The 16,882-nt window shown below is 35.8% G+C and overlaps 1 protein-coding gene across 2 annotated transcripts; it reads left to right on the top strand.

Moving 5' to 3' along the window:
• Positions 1-1,975: 1,975 nt before the first annotated feature.
• MGAT4C (MGAT4 family member C) lies at positions 1,976-16,676 on the top strand. 2 transcript variants are annotated; one of them, XM_088141541.1, is made up of 4 exons: positions 1,976-1,984; positions 4,054-4,164; positions 10,887-11,034; positions 14,987-16,676. In XM_088141541.1, exons 2-4 carry the CDS (start codon positions 4,066-4,068, stop codon positions 16,141-16,143), a joined length of 1,404 nt encoding a protein of 467 aa, XP_087997667.1. In that variant the 5' UTR covers positions 1,976-1,984; positions 4,054-4,065; the 3' UTR covers positions 16,144-16,676. The 2 variants fall into 2 exon arrangements, with proteins under 2 accessions (XP_087997667.1, XP_087997666.1); XM_088141540.1 differs by lacking the exon at positions 1,976-1,984 and adding an exon at positions 3,892-3,909 and having other exon boundaries at positions 4,012-4,164.
• The last annotated feature ends 206 nt before the right edge of the window (positions 16,677-16,882 follow it).

Raw genomic sequence — 16,882 nt, 5'->3', positions numbered from 1 at the left:
TATGTGTTGAGGTGGGTGTATCAACAAAGTCAACTTCTGGGTGTTACTATATAGTCAAAGATCTGCCCCTATTTAACAGCTGCTGCAGTATATGATCTGTGCATGGCTGACTTTTCAATATGACTAAATTAGAAATAAGAAAGTAAAGCAGAATGAAAAAAAAATCACCAAGAAAGAGGGAAATCATGTCACCTTTTTGCTGAAAAAAATCTGTACCCTTTCCTATAGAAATGTTTTTGTTTTCATTTTTGTTAGAAAGTGAGGCAAAAGAATATTAAATGCATTTTTAGAAGATCCTATCAGAAAAAAAGATAGCTTATAAGTTTTTGAAAAGTATAACATCTGCATCATAATTAGTCAAATTCTCTCTTCATATAAAATTTAAGGAGATTGTACATTGTTAAAAAAAAAAATCTCATTTGGTAGGAGTCATGTTAACAAACAAAGCTTCCTAAACAATAATAGGGAGAAGTCTTTCTTTGAATATTAGTATGCTCAAAGGATCACCATGTGAATTGAAGCATACAGAACTTTGCACTTCCTTTGCACCATCCATATTTTCTAAATACCCCATTAATGCAAGGCAACATAGACAGAGCAATTTGGTGGCTCCAGAGATGTGACAAACAGGTTTGCCGAGACAGGGGCTTAGAAGGAGAAGAAGCAGCAACGTGCCAGAGCTGAGTTATAACCATGTACTGGAATCAGAAGAAAATGTGTCCTTGTGTATGAGTGATGGGGAAGGGCTGCTTGCATAGCTCCCAGAGATGACTGTCTCAGCTAAGCGGAGCATGAGACTAAGCCATAAAATGTAAAGATATACATTCACAGTGACACCAAGGAAGCAAATACTGCGTATTGCTCGTACCCTGCATTCTTGGGGTTTTTTTTAGTTCTAACTCTATAAGCCATTACTTTTTTATAAGCTAAGAACATTAAAAATGTGTTTAATGTGTGTATTGTTTTAGAGTTAAGATTATCTTGTAATTACATTGTTTGATATAAGCATTACAGAGGAGCTGTCAGTTCACATGTTGTTCACACGTTGCTCAAATAGCTTATCTCAAAGCTTCCATTTTCTTCTGGAAAAGGAGCCAAGCTCCTTTTATACAGGTCATAGAACTACAGGAACAAACTGATGTAATTGTTACTGTTCAGGTATCTCTGCCCTGCTTGAATTAAGAAGCAATTAGTGTTTCCTCCATTAATCTTGATTGAAGGGAATTCCCTAGATGGATACTAGTTGGAGTGATTTGAAAGTTATGGAGGGTAAGACCTTCAATGATTACTAGCAATTTTCAGTATTGGGAACAGTGCCTCAGAATATCAATTTGTTCAGTTAATGTCTATAAATATTGTACATTAGTCAAAGTACAACAAAGGAGAAGTTGGAAAGTGATATTTATCTATAGGGTTTTTAGTAGTTTTCTTTTCTCTGACTTTTTTTTTTCTTTTTTGCATTCTGAATGAGAAATGGCACTCAGCTCAGAGATCTAGATTCTTGCTTACATTGTTAAAAGCTTATTATACTTAATGTTTCTTTATGGTTACTTTCTAGTGGAAGATGTGCTGAGTTCTAACTGTGCAACATTGGGAATTCCTTTGTCTACTTACAGATATTATATTTCTGAACTTTTTTTTTCTTTTTCTTTTCTCTTTTTCCTTGCTGGTTCTCTCTTTTTGTTTCTTTTAAAATGATTATGAAATAAAGAAACAGAAAAATAGTACAGTTAGTATCCTACTTTTGAACATCCCCTAAGTATCTGGTTGGCCACTGTGGGTACAGATTGCTGGACCAGAGAGGGCTTTGATCCAATATAGCAGAATTCTGATGTATATACATTTTTACATTTATCTCATTGTCTTGTGGTGACCCGACGGTTGGAGCATCCTTTGACTGTGATAACTTCCTTAATGATAGGGATCACTTGTTCAGAAGGAAAGAAGCCACTGATGCTACCAGAACTTCAGACATATTTTTAAGGTAAATGAACAGTATGGAACAAAGATAACTTTTAATAATAGATCGGATACTTTGAGCCAAGCAGGAGACAAGTGAGGAGGAGACATTCCCCAGCTTTCACTTTTAGTAGTATGGAACTCTGCACAACATGTGAAAAGAAAGAAGTCAGTTATCTCCACTGAAAGATCACCAGATTAATTAATAAAGTTGTGCCCCTTATTCAGCCTTGCATCTTCTTTCAGAGTTTTGTAGGCAGAATAACATTTACATTTTGCAAAAGTACTCATCTTTCCATCCCTCCCTTTTTCATTCCCTTTGTCTGTTTTCTCTGTGTTCTTGCAAAGTGTACATAATTAATCTCTTTAAAATGCAATGCACAATTTCAAATAAATGAATTTTGCTGTTCTGTTTCTGTAACATATGCAGCCAAGTAGTTAATGAATTTTGTAAACAGCCTTTTTAGTGAGCGGACAGCTTTTGTCTTTGCCTTAAATTTCTTTCTCACCGCAGGGGTGAAAAATCCACATCAGTTTTGAATTCTGATGTAACCTTTTTAATATAAGTTTCTTTCTAGAGGAAAAGCATTAAATCAGATTTGGTCCAAAATGTGTTAAGGAAAAAAAAAAGTGAAATGATACATTTCTCTAACCTAATTGTAAAGAGGTAAAATAGATGCAGAAACAACAGCTATAAGTCCATACTGCCATCTAGTGATCTCAGAAGAATTAATGAGGTGAGGGTTTTGGGTTTTTTTTGGTTTTTTACAAAATGGAGTGTTACATCCCACCCCAATGGCATTACCATTCTAAATATAACAGTAACATTTTATTTTTACTTAGTTTTTAAACCCTGCATTTTGGGGATCATTTTCTTTTCAGATACTGATCTTAGATACATGTGTGAATATGTCAGCCAACTCCATAAATATCCATAAGGTTCTACACTTTTATTTTTCCCATATAGCTGTTGTCAATATCTCATGGGGAACATAATGGCAATGATGCGATCAGTGCAGTTTCACCTTTGTAACATGAGTTAGATTTTTGTGATGCACCTAATGCAATCCACTTTAGTTGGCACCACTCATTAATAATTTGGTAAAGCGTGATGTTTTAATTGCAGCAAAATTTCTTAGGCTATTATTGAGTTGTAGAGTTTTACTTGTGCTTTAAAAGAGGTTCTTTGCCATGCATGAGTGCAGATTCAAAGGACCTCTGTTTCAATCATTAAAGGAGCCATATATTTTTCCAGGCCCATGTTTTTATGCTTTAGAAGGTACTGTCAGTGTTTTGTACATTATACAGCACTTATTTCAAAACATCTCCCATCCTAATGACTTATTTGGAACCTAACAGGACTTTGAAAGCATTATGGAGGTTACTACCAAACATTACTTTTAGTGAAGAGGCAGTTGCTACAACTTTATTGTAGAAAAATCAAAATATAATCTATGCCAGTTGCTTTATTCACTTCCCTTGATCATTTCCTTTAACTAAAATTTGGTTTCCTTCCTATGTAATTTGACTAAATTATCTACCCCCACCTTGTTAAACTAGCAGGTTGCAAAGGTTGTTTTCAATTGAAACGGACAAACAATAATACTAATTTTAAAAACTTGAAATTCTATGTAACATGTAATCTGGCCCCAAACTATAGTGTGCTGTGAAAAAATAATGAATGTGAATTTGATTTGGAACAAGTTAAATTAGTTTTTATCAACTTTGTGTAGAAATTTCAGTGAATTATTTCCACATCTGGAGACTTGTATTCCTTAGTGTGTTAAAATTTTATTCAAGACAGAAAATACAACTGATAGATCATGTTAGGCCATCATAAAAAGTAAAAAAAAAATCAGTTAAAATGGCTGGAAACAGATTAAAACAAAACAAAACAAACTTCTGTCAAGCTTTTTCAAGATTGTGACTATTATGGAACAGCAACAACCTGTAAATGAATTTAGTATATATTTTTTTAAAAAATGTAACCTTAAAGCATATTTCCAGCAAGAGCCAAATCCCCCAACCAAATTTTACATTTTTCTCCCTTAGGAAGTGCTGTATGCTTTTCTCCATGTGAGATTTACATTGAAGCTTTTGGACAAAATGAGGTGCTTGCGCAAGCGATCTGCTGTATCCTTTCTAGGAGTCCTTGTCATTTGCTTATTGTTCTTGAACTTATACATTGAAGATAGCTATGTCTTGGTAAGTTGGATATATAGAATTAATTGTTCTAATAGCACAGGATAACAAAAACATGTAGACTTTCTAAACAAAGGCAAATAAAAGGCAACAGTCCAGAAGAAGAAATGAATTGTTTGGGGTAGCGTAAAGGAAGAGTTCCGGTTCAATTTGCATAATCAATTTGGTTCAGATTTTCAGTTGGTGATCTGATTCAGATTGCAGTTAGTTTGATTTGGATTTTTGAATATTGTTTTAAAAGCCCTTCCAAATCACTGAATTAATTTGGAGGCATCTAATTCAATGGTTTGATTCAAATTGTCAATCCATTTTGGAAAGGCAATTCACTTTAGAAATTTGATCAAATCTTCAAATCAAATCTTTGCACAGCCCTAGTAGGGAAGAAAAGCATTTACACCCACTCCTTGTTTAGTGGCTACCTCAGTTAGCAACTGTTTCACATACAACGGTAATAAACAGTAGTAAATGGTAGCAAAAAAAATATCTGCCAAGACATGCACTAACAACTACATTTCTACCCCTGACAACAAAACACGTTGGAGTAAAAGTAATGCAGCTGTAGCTGTATGAGAGAACTTTATTTGAATTAGATGGCAGCAACCAGCAATCTTCACAGCGTCTCTCCCTCTCTCCCTCTCTCTCTCCCCCCCCCCCAGTCCCATGTTCACTTAGCAACCATTTTGCTTAAAGATAAAGTAACTAGAATGGATTGCAGTTACTAAACAAGGAGAGGGTATACTGCCAAAAAGAGAGTCTGAGACAAATGTAACAGTCCCTGCTAGAACCTTATTCCTGCATGATTTGTTGAGTATACATGGAACAGCAAATAGCACCTTAAGAGTCCATGTTCAGTACAGTGAAAGTTACTAACGGTCAGATGCTGTAGCACTGTGGAAATAGTGGTGCTATAAATATGTTCTTTCTCAGAAACTGGATTCCTTCAAAAATGTTCAGCCTCAGTAAGAAATATCAGGGAAAGAAACATAAAAATTGCTTGCTGGCTTAAGCCAAAAGTTTGTATGTACCCCCATTCTGTTTCCAAGAGCATCTAGCCAGATTCCTCTGGAAGCCAAAGATATGGAATTGATTAGTAGTCATTTGATGTTCACATGTGTTCAGTCAAGGTGACTTCTACCGTTCCTTCTTGCATGGGAGACTTCTACAGAATCAGGATTTTTCAGGACTGCTTCACTTAATCGAAATAACTTTTCCAACTGATTATATAATTCATGTTGGATTTTATACACGTTTTATCACTCATAGAATTTGCTTTTGCAGATGGGTATTCCAGTTTCAATCACACTACTTTTTAGTAAGAAAACTCCCTGTTCAGCCATTTTTTAGTCTGCTTGGCTTTTGATATACAGCTTCTTCTAATGGCACTGTCTGCATTAAGATATTATGTGGGATTTTATTTATTCACATCCTCTCACTTGTGATTAAATTTGATCTGGTTTATACCATGTTTTCTGTCACATTCATTGATGCCTAGTTTGGTTTGCTAATTGCTTCAAAATCCCCTAGATACATCTTGTTGCTTTTTATTTATTGCAGTTTATGCTGTTTCTGTTTTGCTTGTTTTCAGATCTTTATGTGAACTTCCCAGATGGCATGATGTCTTACACTTAATTTGTCTTTTTTTAATAATAAAAAGGTTTGTCCCTCATTGTTTCTTTCGAAACAAAACTGATACATTTAATTGCTAAGTCTCAGCTTTGTTTGCCTAGTTCTCTTGAAATTTTTATGGCCCATCCAGAGGATGCATTTAGACATATTATGAAACCATGTTTTTGCTGACTATAGGTAAGAACACAAATTATAATTTAATCAGACAACAAGCGGACAGTGATTGAAAACCTCTTGTTTGCTTTGATGTTTTCCATCAACTCAAAACTCAGTTTCATAAGTAATTTCCATTTCAATAGTGCAGCAATCATTTGAGATGAGGTCAGAGTGATGGGCTGTGAATTCAAATCTATTTTTGTGTTGCAACAAACACAATCTAACCAATCTACAGCGGTACAAGGCAGGAATAGCTTAGAAAGGATATAAAACAAACCAAGAATTGGCCAAATGATTACTTGGCTCATCTGCAAGGCTGAAACCACCTTGTTTTAGCTTATTCAACAAACCATGGTTAAAATAATTCATGGTTTATTGTCATTTGTAAATGCATCCAGTGTTTTAGATGTTGAGCTTTTTCAAGCTTTTGATTTATTTGCTTGTTTCTTTGTTTTCCTTTTTTGCTCTTTGTGACCAGATCTCTCAGCTATTCTGATTTCTTCGTTATATTGTTTGTCTTCTGATTAATGAAGAAGACTAATGGTTTCATGTTTTCTGAAATCTTTCTTGTTCTAAATCCAAAAGCATGGGAAACAACAAACTTTTTAAAGACTCTCCAGGGCTTCTTAGATGTGCAGTCCTCAAGCCACTGAATGAACATGTGAATGTGATTGAGGCAGTGATAATAAAAGTGCAACACAACTTAGAATGACCTTCCTTTGGAGGCCAGACTAATGCCAACAATATTTGCCTTTTGTGCCAGGTGAAGATCTGGCTTTTAATCTCTCATTTAGGACTTATGATCCTTTACCTAAACATGCCTTTTGTCCCTTCACTGCTTCTCTATCAGTGTGACATATGTATTATTATATCTTTCACTTTAGATCATTATGTATTAAACTTGGTCTTATTATCTTATTTAATTACTATAGCCTACCATAAGATCCTTTAGAGAGTGAGCAGGCATAAATTGATAAATAAAGAGGTAACATCAAAGAAAAGTGAATATAGAGACTTGGTGTCAGAAACCAAAATAGCTGGAAAATGTCTAGCAAGCTCTCTCTGCTATCAAGTCTTCTGGTTCACCCCCTTCTTTGGCTGAGTACCCAGTCACCTTCTCAGAGGGACTCAATGAGAGAGGAGATAACAAGAAAGAACTTCAGCTTGCTTTGTCCTCTTCCCCTGTGAAAGGTATGGAGAAAAAACAAATTGGCACACGCAACCAAGGGACAGATGAGGACAGCTGTCAGAAGTTGGAAATGGCTTGTACTGTTGCTGAGTCTTTTTCGAAAGATGCAGACAACATGCAGGAACACTGACTTCTTTGGATTTTCAAGAGTTATTCAAATTACTTTTCCATGTTTCTAGTCATGTGCCATGATTAAAGCTGCTTACCAGCATTAGCCACATTAAAACTGCCATGAAAGAAAGGACTAAAATCTCCATTTCAATGCAAGGCCTCCTTTGAGAAATTATAACAAAGTAATTTTTGCATTAATATCCCCTGAGAAGTAGACCAGAGTACCAGAAGATGAAGCCTAGCTTTGAGATGCATTAAAGAAGGCACTGGTACAGAAGAGATATATGAATCACAGTGAAGCATTGTTCAGACAGCCAAATTTTGTAATAGTGAAATCAGATTCAGTGCTTATTTCAAAGAAAATCTGAGATCCTAGATTTTAGCTTTATTCCCAGGAGGAGGAGGAGGAAGGAGAAGTAAAATAAAAATTATGCAATAAAAGTATCGTGCCACTCTTTTCATTAATAAATCTACAGTATATAGCCAAGGATACATTAAGCACTCTATCTGACTTAGTTCAATGAAATATTAATTAACATTTAAAATATTTGCATGGAACAGAATAACAATAACCATATTGCATAACAACATTCTGATTTATAATTATTTAGCTAAATAATTAAATACCCACTATCATTTTCAACTCTAGAGAGGGCCTTGAAGGAGAAAAGATGACCACATCAAATTGGATTGAACTCATGGCACTTCCACATGAAGATGTTCATGCTGTTATAGCATGGTATGTCGGGCAGCTGAGCTGACTCACTTCTACCTCAGCTGAATCACAACAAGAATTTTAAAACTTTTATATTCAAGTCTGAGACACTGGAGCTGCATGGGAATTACACCCAATCCACTTTCCCATTCACAGGAGTTCTTACCTCTCCTATCTTCTGAATCTTCAGAGCTTTGTAGCAGATCAGACTTTATCCTTTAACCTAATTTAATCCTTGCAGAGTCTTGTTCATTTTACAATTCCTATACAAGCCTTGAGTTTCCCCAGTTATACAAACCTTTGTCAGCAAATTTAATCTTAACTCATCCCATTGGTTACTAGTCACTTACATAAGTCCAGTAAAACTTGTTAATTTTTCCCTACTAATATAAGCAACATCCACTAACCTCTTTCCTATAACTTTGGGCACAACTGTTGGAAAAAGCACCAGGCTGCTAAACGTCTATGCCAGTGTTGCCCAAACTTGGCCACTTTAAGATGAGTGGACTTCAACTCCCAGAATTCCCCAGCCAGCATGGCTAGCTGGGGAATTCTGGGAGTTGAAGTCCACTCATCTTAAAGTGGCCAAGTTTGGACAACACTGGTCTATCCATTCCACATTCATTGGAAAGGACATGAGAGAGGAATGCTATTTCCATTGATTGATTAATTGATTATGTGCCATCAAGTCAGTGTTGTGCTAGTCAGTTTTTCTCTCATTCCAACAGTTTAGAGATTTTTTTTTTCAAACAAATAACCAAATACACATAGCATATGTTGGAAACATATGTGAGAGGGAAGGATATATATGTAGACTGAGATATATCCAGTTAGTGCCAAGACACAGAGAGAGAGAGAGACATAATGATGTTTTGTAAACCGCCCAGAGTCGTTTCAGCAAGATAGGCGGTGACAAATTTGACATATACATAAATAAATACAATAAATAAATGATGATTTTGGACACTCTTGCTGGTTTCCTATTACTATTGGCTCCTGTGATTCCCTTCCATTGATTCAAAGAGATCAAAGTTAATAAACGTGAATGCTGGTTCTCAGACAGTGCCAAGCTAATAGCTTCAGTTGGTTACCAAAGCAAGAAACAGGTAGAGATCATTCATCTCAATCAAAAGAGATTGGTTTCTAGCCCATTACATTTTGGAGTATTTAACACTACTCACTTTCTCCCTAGGGACTTTTGGTAGCTCCATGCCTGAAAAGGTGTCAAAGCCTATGTGTTTTCTGGTCACACCTGCCACTGTGTCAAGCCTTTAACAACAAAAACAGCTGGTTTGTTGCACTCCCTCCCCTTACCAGCCACCTGTCAAAGATCTAGATGCTATACTGGTTTGTCCTTGGTCTTTTAGATGGCACATGTCATTCACTGTAGAGGTGTCCCCTCTGTGCCAAAGACTGCTCTCCAATGTTTTCTAGCACTAAGCCAGGCTATATCATCTTATCTCAGATGTCTTCAGGGCTATTTATTTATTTATTTATTTATTTATTTATTTATTTATTTAACTTGTCCCCACCCATCTCCCCCCAATGGAGGACTCTGGGAGGCTCACAACATATTAAAACAATAAATAGATATACAATTAAAATTTATAACAACACACGCTTACAGAAATAAAAGGAAAAAAATCCAGGAGGCCAATGGTTCAAGGCAGCAACACCAGGCCTCTAGGGGGCTAGCCAACACCACATAATCTGTTTTTTTTTTTTGGCAGGGGGCTGTTCATCAAGTGGACATGCACAAAGCGCCTGATACCAGATGAGTTCATTACCAAAACAAGAGATAGATGGAAACTCACTCCTGCCCAAAAAAGATGAGCTTCTAGTGTATTTAACTGCATGGGCAGGATTTAAAAAAAGCAATAACAAGAATCTGAACTTTATTTTCACTATAAACAAATCTTGCATTGATTCACAGCAATCACTAGAATTCTTTCACAATGACTTCTTTACCTTTTCTATAATCAACCAATTTAGCTGAGCTTTCATGTCATTGGAAACCTCTTGATGTTTTTTGCTGAGCCAGCTAAGAGAAGTCTGACAACAATGGCTACAGCCCTTTCATTTCTGGATTGTTTCCTAGAATAGAATAGAATAGAATAGAATAGAATAGAATAGAATAGAATAGAATAGAATAGAATAGAATAGAATAGAATAGAATAGAATAGAATAGAAAAAATATACAGATCTTACCCATATGACCATACAGAAATAACTGTAGTTAATTTCAGAAATAGGAGAAAGAAGTAAATTAGTAAATGTGGCATAACATAATAATACATAGAATCCAAGACTCTTCTATTTCCTAGGCATACCCCTTATAGGAATAAATTATTCCTAATTTTTAATCCAAAAGGACTAAGCAAACACTTGTTTTCAACTCTATAGGAGTTAAACCTGTAGGTATTCCGATATCTTGGAAACTGAATGTCATAAACCTCAAATACTACTGATTTGATTTTATCTCTCCTGGGGCTAGTACCAACTTATTTTTAATTGGTGAGTAAAAGTAGGAAAGCTGTGGCAGAAAGGAAAAAAAGAATGCTTATAAAATCAGAGGAAATTGTTCAGGATATTGGAGAGACGAGGGAAATATTATATCCTGTTTGTATCTTGGTCCAGCAAACCAGTGCAGGTTCATATTTGTAGATGCATATTTCCATTCTCCACATTCATTATCAAATTTCTGCTCGATTTGATTCATGCTGGTTTGGATGTCAGTGATAATGTCTTCATTTGGAACTGCCATGTTAAACATGTCTGTAACTGGATTAGATGCTGAGCAAGATTGAAGCAGGTAGATAATACAAGTTGGTATTACAAGTCTTTCCTAGACTTCCTCCACACACTTCTTACAATAGTTATGCTGTATGTCCTTTATTTATTTATTTTATTTTCTCTTCCAACTTCTAGAATGGGGACAAGCAGTTAATCAGAGATGCAGCAACACATCAGTTAAACTCAGAGCGATATGTTCACAGTTTTAAAGATCTGTCCAACTTCTCAGGATCAATAAATGTTTCCTATCGCTATCTGGCTGGCACACCTTTACTAAGAAAAAGTAAGTAACTGAATTTTTCCATTTCCTTAATGACTAGTGTTTTTATCTATTCTAAATGTCACAAACAACAAAAATGATCCAGAAGTGAGTTCATCAGCTTTTCAGAGTGCAATGAAAGAAGCTTTAATTTGCCATTAAATTACAGTAATAAACTCCTCTTTCACAGAACGTAAAATGCTTATGTGCAGTTCAAAAGAAAAGAGAATGAAAAAGGTCTCCACAATCTCACTGAACTGGGGAACACCCTTATGATCTGCCTAGAATTTGATCTTTACATGGTATAAAAGTAAACTTGTTCTCAAGTTGAGCTCAATTCCTGGAGACCCCCTGGACATGCTTGCCAACAGTATGGAAGTAGTTTGTCATTGCCTTCTTACTTTTCTGCCTAGCTTATTGCTCTGGGGTTTATTGGTTAACTCAAGTACTAACCAGGATCAAACCTGCTTAGGTTCCAACTCCAGAAAAGACAAGCCAGATGCTCCCTGTCTCTGCTGAGGCTTAGGAAGATAAAGCTCAACCAGTTCCCTTTCAAACGTGGGACGTCAGACAAATAGAGCAGCTCTAGTTTCAGTAGTTATGACATTTTTCATAGATCTGGGAAACATTTTTCATATCTTGTATTCTCATTAAGTGGCTAATAGCAATTTTGTTCATGGGATCATATACTGCTCCCACAACCACCTAATAATACAGGTGAAGCTGATAGGAAGAAGGCTAGCTTGCACATTACAGTAAGTCATGATTTCTTTGACCATAGTTTATTGAATCAAGCTCAACTGGCTAGAATGTGCTAAGGCATAAATCATGTTTACAAACCATCATGGGTGGATTCATACAAAATTCTAAACCAAAAACAAATCATATTTTGGCCTAGTGCAATATGTTGCAAAAAACTGGACCTACCACATCACACCATTTCTCTCTAGGACTTGAACACTTATAAATAGGTTTATGCAATCTGGAAATCTAAAAATGAAACTATAACTAATAACCCATGAATATAATTGATTGAAGAATATTTGATGCAAAAGACATACAAGGCAATCAAATAATCCTTTGGTATTCAATAGATACTATTAACAGTTTAAGACAGTGTTCTTAAACAATTATTGTCCAAAAGCTGTCACACAGAACTTAAGCAGTTAACCAACTATGGGGAATTTAATACATTTCATTCAATGGGACAAAAATAAAGTGCAAGTTCAAAGAAAAGAAGCAGTAGAATTTGAGAAGTGATCTACTTTAATGGAGCATACACAGAGTTCAGCCATAGAGTGAGAAAGTAAAAGCAAACAAGCAAATACATATATAAAAAGATGTGGCTTCTTGCTACAGCAGTGAAGGAGAAAAGTCATAAGGCTTTTTGTTATAGCAAAGAAAGGACGAAATGTACAGATGTAGCATTAGGCTTCTTGCTATAGCAAAAAGAAAAAGAGTAAAAGACTTTAAAGATGTAGCATTACATTCACACCACACAAATATTTATATGCTAAGCAGAACACATGTCAGCATGGTGAAGGACACAGTATAGCTTGGAACCTGAGAATAAAAAGAGGTTGCTTTCTTGGTAAGAAAGGGGTGGGGGTCTCAAGCTGATGAGGGAGGGAGGGAGGGAGGGAGGGAGGGAGGGAGGGAGGGAGAGAGAAAGAGAGATAAAGGGTTACCTTTCCCAGCAGCGCTAAGCCAGCTAAGTGGCTTGCCCCATACATGAGCATGACCTACTCCTTCTTTCAGGGATTTCTATCCTGAGGTACAGCTAGTGGCCCACCTAAGAAAAATGGAAGAAAGGAAAGATGATAGAAACTAAAAGGACATCAAGAATGCCAGCTGAATTCTTTTATGTCTTTTCTCCTGGCATGAACAAAGGATAACAAAAATAGTTAGTTCTGGCTTCTTCAAAGGACATGGCTGAGAAGAATTCATTGCTAAGACACATTCCCATGAAGATTTTCTCCTGCTCACTCTTTCATTGCAATGTCAGAGTCCAACAATCTTTGCCCACTCTTGGTGTTAGCTGGCTGTTTGGGAATGCCACCAATAGCTCACTTAATATTATTTTCATGGATAGGCTATATGAGAGATGTAGTTTTCTACCAAGTAGGACCTCTTTTCAAGACACTCACACTTGCCTGCCAACCTTCTTCTAGAACATAATGCTGGCCAGCTTGTTGCAACCTGGTTTGTTGCAAACTCATTTCTTGGCTAGAGTACTGAAGTTATGCAAACATTGGCAAATAGAGGATGCAATTTATGGGCGGTTGATGCAAAAAATCAGATAACTGTGAAATCAAATCAGGGAGAGAAAGGGAGAGAGAGAGAGAGAGAATGATACCTATTGAGATTCACAGCTGATAATTGAACACAAATCAGCATCCTATTGACCCAAATGTTGACCACTGAAATGAACTGAAGGTCAAAATCACATGACTTAAATCAAAGCCTAGAGAAGCCCACCTCAAAGTTGTTGGCTTTTAAGGATAATCCAATGGCTTTGTACAGTAGAATATTAATATTTCTTCTCCCTCCCACCTGCATCATAATTTGGCTTTTCTGAGAACCAGTGACTTCAGTGTCCATCCTGCTTTCCTACCACATACTCCACATTTACTTTTCCATTCAGTCAGTGAAGAGTTATAAGTAATTTAATAGTTGGATCATCATTTGGGGAAAACGTAATTGATCTTAACAAAAATATTGCTCTACTCTGAACATTGCCATTAGGAAAATGTATGGAACCCTAGGCAAGTTATGTTTGTAGTTGTATTAAACAGTTATGCATGTATCACATATACAAATTATAAATTACATAAATGAAAACATAGAACTTTTGGAATTTCTTTATCTAAAGAAAACAGTTGGCATTCCAAGAAGATTTAGTGTCATCAAATACAGAGATGATGTAAGCATACAGTTGATGCTGATGGGCCCATATCATATACAGTAACGTTATTAGATGCAAGGCACGATATTTCAATATACAATCAGCAGAAGACTCTAACAAAAATATGGAATCAGATTTGTCCTGATGAATCCAAACTACCAACATCTGCAGATCTCTGAAGAAACACAGACATACAATTTGTGTAACTATGCTGTATTTTAATAATGACATCTATATACTTCTGCCAAAGTTAATGTATCAACAATAAAGACCTAATTATAATAGGATTTGTACTACATAAATTAAAAGTTGGGAAACTACAACCCATAAGATATTTTATAAACAGTCAAAAGTTTGTAGAAATTAAAATTATGTTTCCATTGGTTTCCAGGCTCCTGAAAATAGGTCTTTGTTTGTTTGGGTGCCTGAAGAGCCATCCCCAGGCTCTATAGCCACATTTACCAAGTGATAACTTTGATACAACAGTGCTTGCTTTCATTGCTTGCTAGAGATCTACCCTCATTTGTCTTTAAAAGATAAGGCAAATATACTGGGAAGCAGTAGAGAAGATATTACCAATAGAAGAGAAGAGAAGATATTGTTTATAAAACTGTCAGTTTGGGTGCTTTGAATTCAAAGTGCCAAAATTATTTATCCAAAGCAATTTTGACAGGCCAATTTAAAATGTATTCTTACATGGAACCCAGCTAAATTTAAGTACATTTAAAATCCCACTGCTTTCAGTGGAAGACATTTCAGCATAATTTAGCTCACCCACTGTAATGAATGTAACCTAAAAGTCCACTACTTGAACTGGAAGAGGCCCTTTCTTTTTTGAGACAGAGAGATGATGGATGGATGGACAGCTAAGGCAAAATGTTTTCTGAGATATATGCAACTAGGATTGTTTCAAAAGCAACTGTTATCCAGAGGCAAAAAGGGAAAAGTCCTGCTGGGCATACACAAATATTTCTTGGTTATATTTTTCTCTTCCTGATAATTTATGAATAAGGAATAAATTTGCTTTTTCTACTTAAAAACATTGTTTTTATTTTTGTTATTATTATTCAGGATATCTTACCATTGGACTATCTTCAGTCAAACGGAAAAAGGGGAATTATTTGCTGGAGACAATCAAATCCATATTTGAACAGTCAAGTTATGAAGAACTGAAAGAAATTGCCGTGGTGGTACATCTGGCAGAATTTGACTCCACCTGGTGTGATGGCATGGTTCAAGATATTTCACAGAAATTTGCCCATCATGTAATTGCTGGCAGATTAATGGTAATTCATACACCAGAAGAATACTATCCAGCATTGGATGGGCTTAAGAGAAATTATAATGATCCAGAAGACCGGGTGAAATTTCGCTCCAAGCAAAATGTTGACTATGCATTCTTGCTTAACTTTTGTGCTAACCTTTCCGATTATTATGTAATGTTAGAAGATGATGTTCGATGTGCAAAAAACTTCTTGACTGTTGTTAAAAAAGTAATAACTTCACGAGAGGGAACCTACTGGGTAACTTTGGAATTTTCCAAGTTGGGTTACATCGGGAAGTTGTACCATTCCCATGATCTCCCCCGCCTGGCTCATTTCTTATTGATGTTCTACCAGGAAATGCCTTGTGATTGGTTGCTGATACATTTCCGTGGGCTGTTGGCTCAAAAGGATGTGATACGTTTCAAACCATCACTTTTCCAGCACATGGGATATTATTCATCTTACAAAGGAGCTGAAAATAAATTAAAAGATGATGATTTTGAAGAGGATTCATTTGACCTTCCAGATAACCCTCCTGCCAGCTTGTATACCAATATGAACGTATTTGAGAATTATGAGGCGAGCAAGGCATATAGTAGTGTGGATGAATACTTTTGGGCAAAAGCACCCTCGACTGGAGATTTTTATGTCATTGTCTTTGATCGGCCTATTAAAATCAGTAGAATCAAAGTTGTCACTGGTACTGAAGACCGACAAAATGATATTTTGCATCATGGTGCTCTGGAAGTTGGGGAAAAAACTGTTGGGGGCAAAAAGGGAAGACAATGTACTACCTTCTTGAGACTAGGAGAGTTTAAAAATGGAAATTTGGAAATCACAGATGTGGAGCACAAAGTTCTTTTTGATATTAACTGCATGAGAATACTTGTTACCAAAAGCCAAAAGGAATGGTTGATCATTAGAAGCATTAGCATATGGACTTCACAGCTACCAAGTCAATAAGGAAGATCAACAGAGCAGAATATGTCATTGCCTAAATTCAATGAAATGGTGCCATGAAATGACTTTTTTTCCAATTTTTTGCTACTGATACTGGCAATCTGGGAAATCACAAAACAAATAAAAGCAATCTAGTTTTTACTAGTTCAGTGAGGCAATATTCAATTATTAGTTTGTTGGAATGTCTGAATTTTATAGAAAGTGCACACAAGTTTTAACCATCATTCAAACCCAGATCCACTTCTCTGTTGTTTTCTTATCTTTTCCCCTTTGGGAAGAACTGATGGGATTTTTTGATGTTTTACAATTTAAGGATTTTGTAGGCTTATGCCCATATAGTGTCAAAGGAATTTAATTCCCTCATATTCATGTATGAATTTAAAATGTGGTGGTGGTTTGTATCTGTACAGTGGTTGGTGGCTTGTTTTGAGATAATTTTGATAAGGAAGTCCTGTTAATGCAGCTGATGTTCTCTACTGTGAGCATTGTGAGAAAGATATGTTGAAATTACATTTGAAATTACACCTTTGATTATAAATCTGTAGTTATCCTATAAACTGCAGTAAGTGTATCCATTATTCTTGAATTCTCAACCAATATTACTTGCTCTCGCAAGATTTATTACCTTGAATTGATGTGGCAATTGAATTTCACCTATCTTTAATTTCATTTTTCATTGTTCAACCAAAATCTATACCATCATGTGAAATATTCGAAGTTTTGCATAAAATTATTATTTTTA

The sequence above is a fragment of the Python bivittatus genome, unplaced genomic scaffold (assembly GCF_059951505.1).
Source record: "Python bivittatus isolate LINGU-HERP-01145 unplaced genomic scaffold, Pbiv_v1 ctg000330_np1212, whole genome shotgun sequence".
Taxonomy (NCBI): Eukaryota; Metazoa; Chordata; class Lepidosauria; order Squamata; family Pythonidae; genus Python; species Python bivittatus.
This window is presented reverse-complemented; position numbering and strand designations above follow the sequence as displayed.

What these genes read in the sequence shown, in the direction of transcription:
- MGAT4C (XM_088141540.1), top strand. An exon ending in TTGAAGATAGCTATGTCTTG is followed by an intron (nt 4,165 to 10,886) that starts GTAAGTTGGATA and finishes TCCAACTTCTAG; the next exon opens with AATGGGGACAAGCAGTTAAT. An exon ending in CACACCTTTACTAAGAAAAA is followed by an intron (nt 11,035 to 14,986) that starts GTAAGTAACTGA and finishes ATTATTATTCAG; the next exon opens with GATATCTTACCATTGGACTA.